Here is an 18,026-nt window from a genome sequence, read left to right as displayed (position 1 = left end):
CTATGCGGCTCCTGATAAGTGCCCTCATTCTTAAAGACCAGCCCTCCGGGAGCCGGGCCGCGCCTGCTTTACCATTGCTGCGCTGGCAGCACCGTGAGGAACATCTGGAACGTCAGAGGCTTTCGATATTTGCAGGATTGATGGATGGGCTTTTTGAACACTGTGAGACCCTCCCATACAAATTGGATTAATCTCCCTAGAAGAATCACATAGTAACAGAATGACTGCTTATTTCATCACTATTTAAACATTTCACATTATGCTTTCAAAACAAATACGGCACACAACACTGAAGGAGGAATACGGAACAATTGCCTCTTGGAGTTCTTATTTTTATGAGGTGACTCAGCAGCTGCCTTCATATTGTTGTTGACAGATCAAAATAATGAAGCAGCATACTCTGAAGAGACTATTTTTGTTACCTCTGCCAGCTCAGCTTTTAAGAGGCTCTCTGTTAAAATGTAAATCGTTATTTTAAATCAGTAAATAAAGGGCTCAGCAAACATCTGGACTTCCCTTCCATCTTTACCCCAACTTCCTACAAAGAACTTTTACGTTCCTTTATGAGTCACTGTGATGAGTATGTATTTCATAATTTAATAAATCAATAAAATATATTTTGAAATTTTCTTTATTGATTTTAGAGAGAGAGGGAGGGAGGGGGAGAGAGAGAGGGGCGCGAGAAAGAGAGAAATATCGATTTGTTGTTCCACTTATTTATGCATTTATTGGTTCTTTTTTTTTTTATCTTCACCTGAGGACATTTTTCGATATTTTGCTTAGATAGAGTGGGAGGGAGAGAGAGAGAAACATTGATGTGAAAGGGACACAGTGAGTGGCTGCCACCTGCACGACCCAACCAGGGTCGGGGACAAACTGCAACCGAGGTACGTGCCCTTATCGGGAACCGAACCCGGGTCTCTCTGGACCGAAGGCCAAAGCTCTAACCACTGAGCCTAACCGGCCAGGGCATATTGGTTGATTCTTGTATGTGCCCTGACTGGGGATCAAACCCACAACCTTGGCATATCAGGACAATACTCTAACCAACTGAGCTACCCAGCCAGGGCCGATAAAAATATTTTTAAAATGTTAGAATTGGGTTGGTCTTTAAAAAGTATGCTTTGTTCCCCCCAAATCATCACTTTAAAAGATTCTAATTATAGCCCAGCCGGTGTGGCTCAGTGGACTGAATGTCATCCCATGGACTGAGAGGTCATGGTTTGATTCCTGGTCAGGGCACATGCCCGGGTTTCAGGCTTGAGGCGTGCAGGAGGCAGCCGATTGACATCTCTCTCTCACATTGATGTTTCTATCTATCCCTTCCTCTCTCCTAAAAAAAAAAAAAAAAAAATCAATAAAAACATATTAAAAATGAAAAACATAAATAAATAAAAGATCCTGATTATATTAAGTATCACACACATTTACTACCAGAGACTGAAGGACCGCTAGAAGTTAGCGGAACGATTTTCTGTCCATGTTGGAGGTGAGAACAGAGGATTTACTGTAACACCAACAGCTCCTCTCCCCATCTTCACAATCACAGCATTTTACTGTGAAAATGGAGAGAAGAGGATATTTATTCAGAAAGCCACAAGCAGCAGATCATTAATCTCTCGGTTTCTGATGGAGAAAGACTGAGTTATACTCCTTAGTGTCTGTTAACTGAAAGTGAGTGAATTCACTGATGACAACTTGGGGAAATCAGAGTCTGAGGTGGACAATACCAGTGATCCCAGAGAACCGGCAGGGAGACTTCCTCCGAGTGACTGATGGCCCGTTTCTGAGATGACTGAGTGCGGTGAAGCTAGGACGCTTGGTTAGAAGTGGTTTCCTTCCGCAGTATATCCGTATCCCTCCCTCCACAGCCCAGAGCTCATGCCCAACCTCAGGGCCTCGCATGTAGGGAAAGAGAACAGCTCAGGAACAGAGAGATGCTCTACCAGAGAATGTCCAGCTTAACACATGAATTTGTGATTTACAAAATACAACAAGCTTAAGATTTGCTTCACTTATGCTTTTTGTGTTTGGTTTGTGTGTTTTCAAAGTAGCCATATCAAAAAGCCTCGAACTCTAAAATAAAGCCTTAGTCGTTCTGTTCCAAGAAGCATGAAAAGCTATCATTTTGCTTTGTCAATCCGCATACTAAACACTGACCCTTTTTCACTTCTAAATATAGGGATAACGTCTAACATGTGAATAAAAATCAGGGGTTGAAACAACTGCTATGATTTAAGGATGCTCCCCAGTGAACACATGACTATAACTGTTAGTTCAGACTGGAGGTGCGTCTCTTTCCTGCTCACTGCTACCTGTACTTAGAACCCCTTCTGAAAGCGGGGGTCAATGTGTGTTTGTCACAGGCCATGCTTTGTGCTACGAGGGCCTGTAACCTGGGCACAGGATCCTGGGGAGGGCAAGGGTGGCAGAGGCAAAGGCAGGCCTTGGTCTGTACCTCTGGAGGCTCGGCCCAATCAGAAGGGCTGTTCTGGACAGTCGCCCGCCCACCCGCCCCGCCCCTCTCTAGGGAAGTCTGGACACAGGCCACTCCCTGACAAGGACGCTCACAGACAGAGAGAAGACAGTTAGCAGAAACAGGTGTACTGGAAACCACGAGAAAGCAAAAGCAACCAGGTGGGCAGGCGAGACTGCAGTGGAAAGAAGCAGGTGAGAAAGAGAAAAAAAAAAAAAAAAATCAGAGACAAGTCCTAGAAATGGAAAACCTGTTGTGTTCTAAATGACATCTCAGTATTTCACAAAGCCTGTGAAATAAATTATCAATATTCTTATTCCAAAAACACTCCATCACCTGAGGTGACCTGAGAGAACGTAACCGTGATGTGAAATGCCACGGATGAAACAAGAACAAAACCAACAGCCCCGTTATTTCACCAGAGTTAGAAAACCAGTATCGCAGAGAGTATCAGGGACCCCGTGGAAGTGAACGCTGAGACGGACCAGCGGAAAGACACCCTGCAGTGCCTGGGGGACAAGGGCGGCCCGACTCCAGGTCTCCCGAGACCATGGAGGCCAAATGACAAGATATCCTGGACCTAAAATGTTGGGAAGTAAGACTGGGATGACAACCTGTCAGGATGGAGGGCAAATGTGAGTTAAAGGGACAATGGAAGCACCTGTACACCCAGGGAGAACGTCTGCAACACCCCTGGGTCATGCACATACAAACCCAAGAGGAGCAGCCCGGGGAGCGAGCCCCCCTGGGAGTGAGCCCACACAGGGGTGTGCCCACAGATTGGACATTCTTGGGAGGATGGGCCTCTACACAGAAGAAGGCCTGTATAGCTCCTGTTCTCAGATGTCAGGAGTCTTAAGATAATAAACCCATTCGATTAGCATTTCAAAGAAAACAAATAAAAACCAAATGTACATACTGATGGCAAATTTTAATCACAACAGTTAAAATCCATAAGGAAAAAAAATGCCTCCTCGGAACTGAAGAGATACAGAACATCTTTCAATTCTGTCTGCTTTGGCACCAATCCTGAACGTTCCTCCATGAAATTTGCAGGGTAAAAATACCAGTGGTTTAATTCAAGTCACATCACTATGACAATTAATATGGCTTAACATATATATATATGGAGATTCAAAACACAAACTTTCGTTGATTTAAGCCAAGGTGCTATTTCCCCCTCCTCTTTACTGCTCAAAAGTCCCCGTGAAATTCTCACTGCCTAGAAGCAAGGAATGAGAGGAGGAGGAAAGAATCGGGGGGCTGGTATTTCTTCATAACAGCTAGTACACTGGGGCTTTCTAAACTTCTGCAGACTACTGCATATCCTGCCTCAGAGACCCTTCGAGATATCAAAATTGTTTTTCTTATTGGATTTCTGATATTAAGCCTCCGCTCTCGCTGGCGGAGATCCCATAATTTCTCTCGCCAGACCTACACTGCCTGGGAGTTCTGCAGGTGACCAAGCCAGCCCGTTGCAGCTGTTGCTGGCCGGGACAGCCCATTTCCACAGGTAAAAAGAGCTCTCTCTCTGGGCTCCCTGTGTGTGTCAGGATCCTGTCACTCTTTGGTCTCTGGGTCATTTGTTTTTCACTCAAGTCTGCATTTCGGTTTTTAAGGTATTTCGCAGCAGGGGGCTTGCTGACGTCTCTTTTATTCTTTCTCCTTCCTGTTCAGGGAAAATTATTCCTTTCGCTGTTCTTTACTTTTTCTAATTCTTTTATGTTTTCAGTAGCACTATTAGTTATCTTCTGTTTCCCTTCCCTTTTGTCCAAAATTAAGAACTCTCTTTTCTTTAAATTGTATTGTAAAACATATTCATATGAAAAGAGAGGAGAAAAGCCTTGTCCATAATCTCACTCACACAATCATTTTTGGTATTCTAACATTTCCTTCTTGTCTTTGGACTCCAGCAAACCTTCTCACGCAGAGTTGATAACACAGAATAAATAACCCGAGTAATTTTGCATACTAAATTTTCATTACTAGTTTTTCAGAAAGTATTCAATGTCATTAGGAATTTTCATCGCTATTAATAGTGATTAATATTGCATTAAGTGAATGAGTTTTAATCTAAAAATTTTTCTCTTTGGTTCCGTTCTGGTCAGTAATGCACGAGCGTATCTGTTCCTTTGAAGGACTGACTCCCTTCCCCTTGGAGCCCACCCGCGGGTCTGCTGGCGCTGCTCCTCTTTGCACCCGAGATGCTGCTCTTGTCACGTCACGCGTGCCGATGCAAGAGGCGACGGTGGGCCCGATCCGGCTCCGGGTAGACTGAGTAAAGTGGCTGCGGGGTTAAGGAAAGCTGCAGCTATGCAAAGGAAGTACACTGGGACCAGAAGGATTGCCTTGTGGCTCTCGAAGTCTACATTTTTTTAAAGCTACAGGAAGTGAGATTTTAATATTGTAAAGGCTTCATTAAAGGAATGCAAAAATGGACTACTTTGCATGTCTAATGAAAAATAAGACATGGAGGGGGTTCAGAAAAGAGGAAAGACAACTGCATTAGAATCCTTTATAAAAAGTTTGTTTGTTTTTTTTAGTTTAAGTATAGCTAGTATACAATATTATATTAGTTTCAGGTATATGATACAGTGATTCCACATTTATACATCTTACAATGTAATCACCACACTAAGTCTAGCAACCATTCTGTCACCATGACAACAAAGCATTTTTCAGGTCTCTAGTGACATGCTATTGAATTCCAAGTTCCTTATCTGTAAAATGGGAGACTAGGAATAGAAACGACCTCTAAGATACCCTCTACACTCTATGGCCAAAGTGCAGACAAGCCAGAGACACCCCAAAGGACTCATTCGTGATCCAAGGGTCACTTAGCTTTCAGGCTACGCTTTATACATATTTTAGGGGAATCACTAAAAGACATGAATAGATCATCCTCTTCAGAACATGGGCATGTAAAAGCAAAGTGATTATTAATTCCTCTGGCAAAGGAGGTAAACCTTCCTGTGCACAGAACCAGGACTCTTTTAGATCTCCTAACAGGCTCCAGTGAGAAGGAGGCCCAGCTTGGGGCCTCTGCGTTTCTCTGCCGACGTTCTCAGGTCTCCTGCTGTATTTCCCGTGCCTGCAGCCGAACGCGCAGCAGGGTGTTTGGAGACAAGGACCAGAACTTGTGGTGGGAAGGAAGGAGTGGGTCTAGACAAGGGGGAAGAGGCATCGTTTAGGGCTTCATTTTCTGAGAGACACAAACCTATCACTCTTCTCCCGTTCGTCCACTTTGGAAGCATGGTTAGGATGACATGCTAACCGGCTGACACGATAGAAAAAAAACCATTCAGAAGTATTCTGGGTCCATGCAGTCTTTAGAAGGGGACGGCTAATTCTGTTTCCGGAATTATGGTCTTTCTCCAACAGAAAATGTATCCCTAGGGTTATATGGGTTGTCATCTGCCTTATTCCCAGAAGAGGGGGCAGGGAAGAAGGCTGGATAACGTGAGACTGGATAGTGGAACATGTCTGAAGAGGTTTGAATTTAATTCACATTTTTTAATTTTAAAAATCGCTCTGCACTAAAAGGTTCAACTTTACATTGCCTTTTAAATAATATAATAAAATGGCTTGCATTTCTTTTGGCTCAAATTGAAACTAAAAGCGAGGCTTCAAAATAAGTGATGAAAGAAAACTATAATGTACGTTAGTGCAACTGGATAATTAGTAAAAGTTAATTATTTAATCCGTGAACCAGAAGTGGTTAAATTATAACTTGACCCTCAAGAAAATACTACTTTCATAAATATTAATTTCCACTGTTTGCTTTGACTCACTACTTTCAATGACCTCAAGATTCAAAGAAAGCATTCTCCCTACTGTTTTACCAAAACCCACCAAACCTATCGCACGTGCACAGAAACCAACCACAACCACGTGGATTACGCACCCTGTCCTGCCAGACCTCAGCTACAATGCGTGTGGACACCGAGGGCCACGACGGCGGTGCACGGGTACCTGGGCGACCTGTAAATGCCTGTCTCTAACCACGGGGCCCATAACAGGCAGCGGCGATGCAGGCCAGGGCTTTTGGGCCAGCAGAGGTTGAGTTCTGGCTCGGCCACTGCCTGCTTTGTGGCCACGGGCCAGCTCTTGAACCTCTCGGTGCCTCCACGAACTTACCTCTAACAGACGAACAGTATGCATCACAGCACTGCTGTGAAGCGTAAAAGGAATGGCCCAGGGACCGGCTGCAGTGTGCTCAGGACATGGCAGCCCTCTCTCAGAAAGGCCTGCGACTCATTCGTTTACTCTACAGATAGCTACTGAACACCCACTCTGTGCCAGGCACGCCCCCAGTCACTGGACAGTGAGCGATAAATAACACAGACAAAGATTCCTCCCCATGGGCTGTATATTCTAGTGGAAAATAATATCCAACAATGAAATGGTGTTTGCACTTATTTATAATGATCACTAAACCAGTGGGTCTCAATGCTACCGAGGGGGCATTCAGCAATGTTTGGAAACATTTTTTTTTTTTTTTAATATGCTCACCCGAGGATATTTTTCCATTGATTTTCAAGTAGAGTGGGAGGGGAAGAGAGAGAGAGAAACATCGATGAGAGAGATACATCAATTGGCTGCCTCTCACACGACACCAACCAGGGCTGGGGACAGAACTGCAACCGATGCCCTGGCTGGTTTGGCTCAGCGGTTAGCACATCAGCCTGAAGACCAATGTGTCATGGGTTCAATTCTGGTCAAGGGCATGTACCGCAGTTATAGTTCATCCCCGGCCCTGGTAGGGTCATGCAGGAGGCAACCAGTTGGCGTTTCTCTTTCACATTGAAGTTTCTCTCTCTTCCTCTCCCTCTCTCCCCCTCCCTCCCACTCTATATGATGATAAAGAGAAAAATATCCTTAGGTGAAGATTTAAAAAAAAAAAAGAACTGCAACCGAGGTACATGCCCTTGACCAGAATCGAACCCGTGACTCTTTGGTCCAAGGGCCAACACCCTAACCACTGAGTCAAACTGGCCAGAGCTGGAAACATTTCTGACTGTCACCACTGGCATCTGGTAGGTAGAGACCAGGGTTGCTGAAAAAATCCCACAATGCACAGGACAGTTCTCCACAACAAAACTCCCTGGTCCACAATGTCAGCAGTGCAGAGGCTGAGAAACCCTGTTCCCAAGGTTATGGACTGACTTAGTTCATCCTTAAAACAACCTTATTAGGTAGGAATTGTAAGTATGGTGATTCTGCTATTTTTTTTAGTAACCAATAGTGACTGCATTTTGTAGAGTATAATTAATGGTAATATTTATAATACATGTCAATATATTATATACTATTTGTAAAGTTGTATAAAATTGTATGCAGATACTTTAAAAATATCTTCCTACTGCATCTACGTGTGCTGAAATTACAGATGCTGAGTTTGACAAAACTGATTGGGAGCTCCCTTTGCGAGCAATGCTGTGCAACTGTGCTACCTGGATTGCAAACGAAGCTCCCCTGGTCCTCACTCACATGCTCCAGAAGGTGCTCTTTTGTGCCACATCTGCGGCGATTTGGATATCAGAAAGAGGGGCAGTGTGGTATACCAGAAACACCAGACCAGGAGCCCACAGATCCACCAGCCAGCTTCATCATTCACTGGCTGGGGCATCTCTGGGCAAGTCACCCAAGGTTAACATAACCAAAACATGGGGCAATAGTGTCTTTCAGGCGACGTGTAAAAGTGCTACAGACTGCAGTGAGTGTTACACACTCAGCACACCAGTGACATGGACTGAGTGATCACTTTCTTTCCACTGTACATTCACTCATGTGGTCTTCACGACAGCCCAGGAGGTCAGTGCACTGGTCAATGAAGGTGGAAGATAAGGAAACACAGAACTGTGGTAACTTGCCTGTGGTCACAAGGTCAGGAAGTGGCCGAACAAGAGTTCCCACCAGGCATTCTGCCTCTTAGCCGGCATGGCCTCTCTGGCCCAGCTACTGTTTGCAGTAATATTTGATTTGTAAGTAGTGGTGATTTCTTCCATTCTTTTTGTGGATAGCTTTTGCATTTATTAAATGCTTAGAAATATCTTCTTTACTTAAAGAGCAATTTTTTTTAAAATCCATGTTTTCTTTTAGTACTTCTGTAGCTATATTTTAAAGTTTAAATCTTTGAAATATCCAGAATTTATTGTGGTGAATAATAAGAGTTTGGATTTCACTTTCTTGTTTTCCAGATGGCTTCTCAGTTGTCACAATGACTTCTGTTGAATAATCTACCGTTTCCCTACTGATCTGAAATGCCAACTTTTTATATACAGAATTCTCATATTATTTGAATCTATTTCTTGACTTTCTGTTGATTTGACAACTGGTAAATAAATACACAGGCTGTTTTAATTATTGTATCTGTATCATATTTTTTACTATTTGAAAGAGCTAGCTGCCCTCATTTTTCTTTTCCAGAATTTTACTGGCTTTTCTTTAGAAACTTAGAATCATCAATTGGTATTTTTGCTAGGATTGTGTTATATTTATAAATTAATTTAGGGAAAACAGACACCCCTAGGAGGCTGAATTTTCCCAACCATGAAGGTTGTATACTTTTGTGTTTGGTTCAAGTCTTTAACAACCCCCCCCCCCCACCACCACCCCCGTGCACTTTCTTTTTTGTGTGTTTTTTTTGGTGAGCTCCTAAAACATTTTAAAGTTTTTCTCATATAAGTCTTCCTTTATTGCATTTACTAGAGTTAGAAATGTATTCCTATCTGGTTAATGTTATCATATGTATGTCTTATTTATAAACAGATATGATAATAAAAACTGTTAGCTACAATATTATATAAAGTCATTCATTTTGGTTTTGGTTATCTGCCCTGTTCTTGAAACCTTTGCAAACTCAGGGCTGAAAATGTCACTAGAACCACAACACATAACACATGTCTTTTGAACTCCTGTTAAGACACACTTTTCTCCAAAAAGGTTTTAACAGGAATATAGAACTTGTTAGATTTTTGGAAATCTTTGCTCCATGTTAGTTTATGTTAAATTTTGGGCATTCGTAGAGCCTAGTGGTACTATCTTACATGTTGCCAATTTTTATTGAACTAAGAACACAAACTTACCTCCTAAATTCATTCCAGCTTGAAGACATTTCTGAAGTCTGCAGGCAGGACAGTTCTTCCGTCGAATCTTATCAATGATGCAGTCATTTCGTCCAGCACATAAATAGTTGTGTTGCCCTGAATAAAATAATAAAACAAGAATTGTTAAAATAAAAACCTTTATACTAATATAAAGCACTAACATGAATACTCAGAATATGAAATTTTCTCTTTCCCGCCTTGAAATCTCATTTCCAAAAAAACAGAAGGCAAACATGATATATGGGTGATACAGGAATGGTCAGCTTAACACAGCTGAGACTTTAGATGACAGAGAAGATCAACGGTACGTTTACTTCCAACTGGTCCTCATGGAAGCAGCGCCGCACGCCCCACTGTTCAGATACTCTGGTGGCTACACGGAGCCTCGCAGGCGACGGAGCCGGTTCCACGCAGGCGTCACGACAGCGCCCGTCCACACGCAGGGCCCGCTGCGGCTGTGCCGTCTGCCCGCTCACCTTTTACAGACGTGCTTCATGGGGAAAGCTTTCCAAGTTTACAGTACTTATTTCAAATGTTTCACTGCGTCATTCTGCAGACGAAACTGGGCCAAAGACATTCAGATGTGGGAGTATGCTTAGAGGGTGGCAGCTACTGGCAACAGGGAAGCTTGTAGCCCAGCTCTATTATTCATTTATGTATTCAAAAAACATCTACAAAACACCCGGTAGGTACCAGGCACTATCGGGAACACCGGGAATGCAGTGATTAAAAGATGGACAAACGTCCCTGATCTTGTTACCTTTCGCTCAGTTGTGGGGAGAGAGACAACAGAGGGGTAATTAGGTAAGACATACAAACATCGTACAGTAACACACGCTAGGGAAGAGGATGCAGGGAAGAGACCTGTAATAGGCGTGAGTATGGGAGAACACGGGAGGATGCTGACGTTTTAGAAACGGTGCATACGGGGGCGTCACTAGGCCATTTTCAGTGAAAGGTTTGAAGGACATGAAGGTGCTTTGTGGACATCTTGGGAAGAAAATACACCAGGCAGCGGGAAAAGTAAACGAGGACGGGGTGGGGCTACTTGGCATGTTTAAGGCACAGCCAAGAGGGAAAGAGCAGAGAGAATGAGTGGAAAGCAAGAGGAGCTGAAGAGAAAGAGCCAAGGTGAGTCAGCTCATACAGGGACTCACAGACCATATTCGACTTTGTGACTCAGTGAGACGGGAAGCCACCAGCTTAGAGGGCTTTGAGCAGAGGAATGACGTGATGGGTCCACATTTAGCAGCATCACTCTGGCTGCTGTGCTGAACACTGCCTGTGGTGGGCTAGGGACAGAGGCAGGGAGAGCAGGGGGAAGACGCTGTCCCGGAACCAACCCAAGGGGCGGGTCAGTGTGGTAGCAGTGAGACAGTGGTGAGAAGCGGTCAGATTCTAGATGCATGAGAAGCTACAGCTACTAGGATTTGCTGATAGACCAGAGAAAAAGGGGCGCTACAGAGGCATTAAGATGCTTGGGCTGAACAATTAAAATAATGGAAATGCCCTCTGGTCAGTATGGCTCAGTGGTTAAGCATTGACCCATGCACCAAGAGGTCGCCGGTTCGATTCCTGGTCAGAACATATGGCCTGTTTGTGGGCCAGATCCCCAGTGGGGAGCATGCAGGAGGCGGCCAGTCAATGTTCTCTCTCATCGATGTTTCTATCTCTCTCTCTCTCAACTCAATAAAAGAAAAAAAACATTTTAAAGAAAGGAAATGCCAGAAATCAAAATGGAGAAGACAGTAGGAGCATCTGTTCTACGAGTCCAGGACGTGCTAAGTCTGAGAGGCCTGAGAGGCAGCTCAGTGGAGGTGTCCAGTCGGCAGTGCGATACACAGGTGTGGAATTAGGGAGAGGTCCGGGCTGGAGATGGAATCAGCTGTGGTCATGGCTGCAAGCCTGAGACTGGATGAGATCACATGGAGAGTGAGCAAGGCCGGAAAGGGAAGGGTCTGAGGATGGAGTCACGGGCCTTCGCAAACACGCGGACGGAGGAGAGAGGGAGTGGACAGGCCCAAAAGCACTTGCGAGAAGTTCTATGTAAGTTACAGAAAATACTCGATAAAAATAATGTGCATTGCTTAATGCAATTACAATAATTTAATCTAGAGCACATTCTCAGTAGCATTATGGCAAATCTTTGTAATAATAAAATGCCAGTAATGGAATAGGGACATCTATCAGAGTGAAGAAAAGAAACCCTACCATTACAATAATCTAACGACTTATTTAAAAATTGAAGGTTCTTATTAAGTAGGTGTGGTTAATTACACCAAAGTAATCAATAGGTAAAAGCTATAACTGTGGACTGTATTAAGTAAATTAATATGTGTGTAGTTGGAGTCCCAGAAGGAGAGGAGAGAACAGGTGAGAAAAAAATATACATGAAAAGTTCCAAATTTGAATAAAACCACAACTTGCAACTCTAGAAGGTTAGCAAATGCTCCAAAAGATAAATAAAATTAAAAAACTCCACTATCACAGAACATAGCTAAATTGCTAAAAAAACAAAAACAAAAGAAAAATACTTCAGCCCAGCTGGTGTGGCTCAGTGGAATGAGCGTCAGTCGTCCCATTGACTGAGAGGTCCAGGTTCAATTCCCGGTTGGGCCATATGCCTGGGTGGCGGGCTTGATCCCCAGTGGGTGGCGTGCAGGAGGCAGCTGATCGATGTTTCTCTCTCACATCGATATTTCTATCTCTCTCTCCCTTCCTCTGTCTCTAAAAGATCAATAAAAACATAAATAAATAAATAAATAAATAAATAAATAAATAAATAAATAAATAAAATAAAAATACTTCAGAACAGCCAGAGCAAAACCAACAAAAAACAAACGTTAAACCATTACATAAAAGGGAACAAGGATAAGAGTAATAATTGATTTTTTAATAGAAACAAATAAGTCCAGAAGACAACATACACTATCTTTAAAGGCTATCAACTGAGAATAACCAATGAAAACATTTCTCAGAATGAAGGTGAAATAAAGATATTTTGGATAAACTAAAGATAAGAAAATTTGTTGCTAATACAATGACATTGTAAGAATGTAAAAGGGAGTTCTTGATGCTTAAGGAAAATACCAGATAGAAATTTAGATGTACAGAAAAGAATGAAAATGATAAATAGATGGTAAAAGGTAAAATAAACTTTCTTTTCTTAAATTCTTTAAAAGTCAAATAATTGCTTAAAACAAAAATAAAAATGTACTATATGATTTATAAAATATATATTAGTAAAATACCTGAGAACATAGCAAAAACAAAAAACCCAGGGAAGAATATAAATGAAATTCTACTACTGTAAGGTTACAACATTACACTCGAAATGATATTTGAAATGGTATATGTGAAACAAATTCAGGATAGACTATACATTAAGAGTACATCCTGTCATTTCCAGAGCAATGGTTCTCAAAGTATGGTCCCTGGACAACAGCATCAACATGATCTAAGAACTTATCAAAAATTTAAACTCACAGGCCTCACTCCAGACACACTGACTCAGAACCTCTGTGATGGGACCTAGACATCTACATTTGATATAATCCTCAGGTGATTCTGAGGTACATCAATGTTTGAGAAATACTGCCAAGAAGCGACCACTAGAATAATAACACTAAGAATTGTAGCTTAATAAACCATAGAGAAATAAAATGGTATACTAAAATAATATTCCACCTAAAAAAGGCAGCAAAGGAAAAAAGAAGGTAACAAATACAGGGAACAAAAGGAAAACAAATACCAAGATAGATATAAATCCAAGTATAGCACTAATTACATTAAATGTAAATGGTCTAAACACTCTGATTAAAAGTCAAAGATAGCACACTGGATTTTAAAAAAGCAAGATTAAAGTATGTGTTCAGATATATTTTAAGTATGAAAGCACACATAAGTTGAAGGTTAAAAGGAGAACAAATATATACAATGTAAAACAGAAGCATGAGAAAGCTAACGTGGTTATATTGAAGTCAGAGAAAGTAGACTTTAAGACAATATCTCTAAAGTATAATCGTCATTTCATAACAATTAAATGGATACAGGACAATCCTAAATATGAATGCATCTAATAGCAGGACTTCAAATGATATCAAGCAAAAATTGACAGAACTAAAAGGTAAAAGGATAAATCCAAAATCACAGCTGGACATTTGCAAACTCCTTTCTCAGCAACTGGTGGAACAATGACTAGAAAACTGGTGTACGATGCAGAAGATTTCAATAATAGCAAACACCTTGATCTAATCCAGGTCACACAACTGCACAATACACATGTTCTATTCAAGTGTGAATGGGACATTCACTAAGATAGACCATATCCTGAATGACAAAATAAGTCTCAAATTGTAAAAGGACTGAAATCATCCACATGTTTTCTGACCACATAGGAACTACCTGTAACTTAAACATCAGTAACAAAATGGTACCTAGAAAAACCCACATATTAAAAAATAAAGCAAGACATTTCTAAATAATTTATGGGTCAGAGGATAAAAATCACAAGGAAAACAATGTAATATTTCAAACAGAATCATAATAAAAACTCAACATATCAAAATTTGTGGGGTATAGCTAAATAGTATTCACAGGGAAAAAAATTAGCTTTATATACTTAGAAAAGAAGAAAGGTTTAAGATTAAGGATCTAAGATTCTACCTTAAGAAGCTATAAAAATAGAAATTAAACCCAAAGCAAATAAAAGGAATGCTAAAAGACAAGCAATAGAGGAAAACCAAGAGCCAAAAGCTGGTTCTGGGTAAAGATTTATTAATTAGAACATAACACAAAGGCTGGGAATTCTGTTCCATGTCTTCTCACCTGGGGCCTCAGGCTGATGCAGCAGCCACCACAGTGAACAGGGAGACTTGTGGCAGAGAGGCTGCAGAATTTATGAAATCTAATGCTCCAGCCCAGAAGGGACTCAGATCTAGTCCAATGATCCAAACTCAATCACAAGGTGAGCAGGAATTAAGGGTCTTATCTTGTGCCCAGAAGGCAAAGAGCTGGAAGTGTATGGGGACCACACTGAAAAAGAAAGCCAACTCCGTGAAGGGGAAACACGAACATGAAACTCAGCATCCATATTTGTTCCTCTCTGAAGTATTAAACCATTTACAGTATTGCCTTTTTTTTGGATACATTAATTTTAATATAGTTGAGGGCTCTTTCCATAAATAGCTGAACTTTTCAAAATGTTAATGAGAAGCCACCAGCTTCTCACATATTTCCTTTTAGAAGAACATAAACATTCATAGGTGACTTCCATGAAGAATGTCATCCAATGATTACCCCATGCCCAAGTCCAAAAACTCACCACCTATTTTATCAATGTAAGCACACTAATAGGCATACGTACTCAAGAATCTGCATAAAAAATTGGAAACAAAATAAATTGAAAGCTTATAGGGGAAATGCAAATGTCCCCAAATTTTCAAATAGATTATAATTATTTTTGTCTCATAAAAATGTCAAGAAAGTTCTGTCTAGCTAGCTGGTAGCAGGTGCTATAATAGATGCTCCAAAGGGCAGAAAATGCACATCTCCACAGGACGGAGAGAAGTCAGAGGTTAAGGTACATGGAATATGATCTGAAGATTCTGAAATACTCCTTTACAATGAAACTTTCGTACAAAGGCACCGAGACCACCGACAGGCACTGTGACACTACTCTGCGCTACGAAGGATCCGGCTACAAGCACGTGGAGAAAGCTGAGAGGGAGTACAAACAGCGCACTGCCTGGCAGACAGCAGCTAGTGAATAGACCCTGGAAGAACGAACGAAAGCGTGGTTGCTGATGAATTAAATACACGGAGGACACACAGAATTTACATGCTCACGTAGTATGTGGCATATAGACACAAACCCACACAAGGCCTTCTTTGGCTCCTAAGGAACGAGCTCATCAAAGACCCATACGTACAAATCGCACCTGCCTCATCTGCAGTATCATACCTTTCGGTCCCCTCTCTACACATACACATTAAGAAAACGAGCTCAGAGGATTTGCAAGGAAGCAGCAGAGGGTTCTGGGAAAGGCAGGGACACCGTAAAATAGGGTCAGATTCCCAAGCAGGATGAGAGGCCCTCCTTGGTGTCCCAGGTCCTAAATATACAGTCCTTGTCATTCTCCAATGAAGTTGGCTAGGATGCCTCAGATCATAACCATTCCAGAGCCATTTGGATGTAAAAGTATCTTGTTTTAAGAATGAAAATCTGTCCAGCAGGACTCAGGGAACTTAAATCTCATCCCTCTGTTTGTATCATTCAGCGTACCTCCTGCGGTAATGGCAGCTTTTTGGAGAGCAGGTACTCGCTTGGAGTCGATCTGGGTGGAGTACCAGGAAGCTTAGCACATGTGCAACGTTAATTCACACTCACGGGGAACCAGAAGCACTGTCAAGGGGGAAATGCCGATGGCCTTAGAAAAGGTGAATTAAAAAATAAATAAATAAATCCGAAATATTTTTTCTATTGTTTTCAACTACGGTATTGGTTTTATCTGCAAAATATATTAGTGTGTGTTTAGAAGTTAATTACATTATTTCAAAGTTACTAAACTTGTCTTTTAAATGTTTTAATTACTCTGAAATCAAGAACCCACTTTTTGTTGTACTTGGGCTGATCTCAAATGAGGAGGAAATATGGGTTGGGGGACATGTGGGTCTGGCCTTAGGGCCTCGACAAATTAGAACGAAAACGGTGGACAGGTGGAAGGCAGGAAGAGACACCATGGGGAAGGCATTAGCTCTGGAACCAGACTCACCTGGTCCAGCCCTGCCTTGGTCAAGAGGGAACGGTGAGATTCTTGGCCAAACTGCTTGCCAGTCTTGAGCCTCAGTTTCCTGACCTATAAAATGGACATGCAATGCTGACTCTGTAGTTTGTTAGATAGATTCAAATGTATATATATATAAAATAAGAAGCACAAAGCTGGGCGTGAGGACTAAAAAAAAAAGAATAATGGTGATAGTGATGTTATCATCCATCATTTATTGTTTAGCTCAGTCTTAAAACTAAAAAAAAAAAAAGTAGTATGAGAAAATGCAAAGAACAGACACAGTCGACTCCTGATTAAATATAAATGGGTAAAGAACTTCCTGTGAGAGCGAATACCACCAGAGTCAGGAAGGCCTCTGAGGAAAAGGGCCCACTTGAGACAAGACAAATACTCTTAAGCTCTGATCTCATCTTCAAGCCTTAACATCTTCTAAGAGCTGGTGAGGATTTCGGAGTGAAGAACTAGATCCTTAAGGTAAACACAGGACAAAAAGCCAGGGCTCTGATCCGTTTGCAACTCAGCGAAGAATTCCAGATGAGGGCCCAAGACCGTAAGAGTGATGTAAGATTCTGGAAAGCTATAACTTTCTTCTATCATTGTTCCTTATATCTCGTTTTCTAGTGTTACTTAATATTAAAACTCTTTAAATTAAGCAGGCACACATGCTTTGGGCAGAAGGAAGAGTGAACCCTGAGACTGAATTCCATCCTGCCGGGAGCCTTCAGGGAAACTGCACCCCAGGGGATGAGAGTAGGTGGGGCAGCAGATATTCACAGGGAAGCAGGTTGAGGACCAAGGCCCTTGAAAAGAAGAAAAAGAGGTTCGGGATTTAAAATGGTTCCCAGACAACGATTTAATTCCATTCAGCAAAGATTGTTAAAGCAAAATATAAGAAGGCAAAACATAGTCCATTCCTTCCAAGACCGTATGTTCGGTGAGGCTGAGGCGGGGGAATGAACATGATTAAGATAACTCAAGAAACTGACGTGGTGAGACGCTGAAGAGTGGGGAGGAGGGTGTCAATGGGGTAAAAATGAGGGACATCTGTAATACATTCAACGATAACTTAGAAAAGAAAAGAAAGAAGTGATTGTAGCTGAGTGAAGGGATGAGGAAGGCTTTACGGAGAAAAAAGCATCTGAGGTAAGCCTGGAGCGACGTTGTGGATTTGACATGGACCAGACAGACACACAGACGTGCCAAGCACAGGACGAGCCCAGGGAAAGGCTGAGACACACAGTTAAACGTACAGGTCTGGTGGGTGGAAGCCAGGAAGGCAGGGGCACAGAGGAGGAGCGAGAAGAATCTGCACACTGTGGTGGCCAGAGGATACCCGGGGGCTGCCGGTGCCACATGGGCTCCTGAACCCTCTCTTTTCTTCTGGGTTCCAGACCTACACATCCACCTGTCCACTGGATGTCCCCACACTTCAAACACTCCATGTTCACAAATCAGGCCTGAGGTCCTGCCCCACAGACAGCCCCCTCCCAGCCTCCTACAGTCCCCACCCTAAAACTACAACCAATTGAGGGTCATCCTTGATCGACACCCCTCCTACCTCTCCCTAAACCCTGGGCAAACCTGTGTTCAATGGTCCACAGGTCCTGAGGATTCTCTCCTGAGTTTCTCATGCATCCTATCCATGTCCCCCAG

At 42.2% G+C, this 18,026-nt stretch overlaps 1 protein-coding gene across 1 annotated transcript in view; it reads right to left on the bottom strand.

Annotated features, from left to right (window-relative positions):
• Positions 1-18,026, bottom strand: part of NR3C2 (nuclear receptor subfamily 3 group C member 2) — a 311,485-nt gene that overhangs the window by 84,027 nt on the left and 209,432 nt on the right. Inside the window, exon 4 of the mRNA XM_036240956.1 lies at positions 9,565-9,681. Coding sequence (XP_036096849.1) covers positions 9,565-9,681 — 117 coding nt within the window. The remainder of the gene's footprint in view (positions 1-9,564; positions 9,682-18,026) is intronic.

The sequence above is a fragment of the Molossus molossus genome, unplaced genomic scaffold (genome assembly GCF_014108415.1).
Source record: "Molossus molossus isolate mMolMol1 unplaced genomic scaffold, mMolMol1.p scaffold_m16_p_4, whole genome shotgun sequence".
Classification (NCBI taxonomy): Eukaryota; Metazoa; Chordata; class Mammalia; order Chiroptera; family Molossidae; genus Molossus; species Molossus molossus.
Note: the sequence above shows the minus strand (reverse complement) of the source record. Positions and strands in the feature narration are given on the sequence as shown.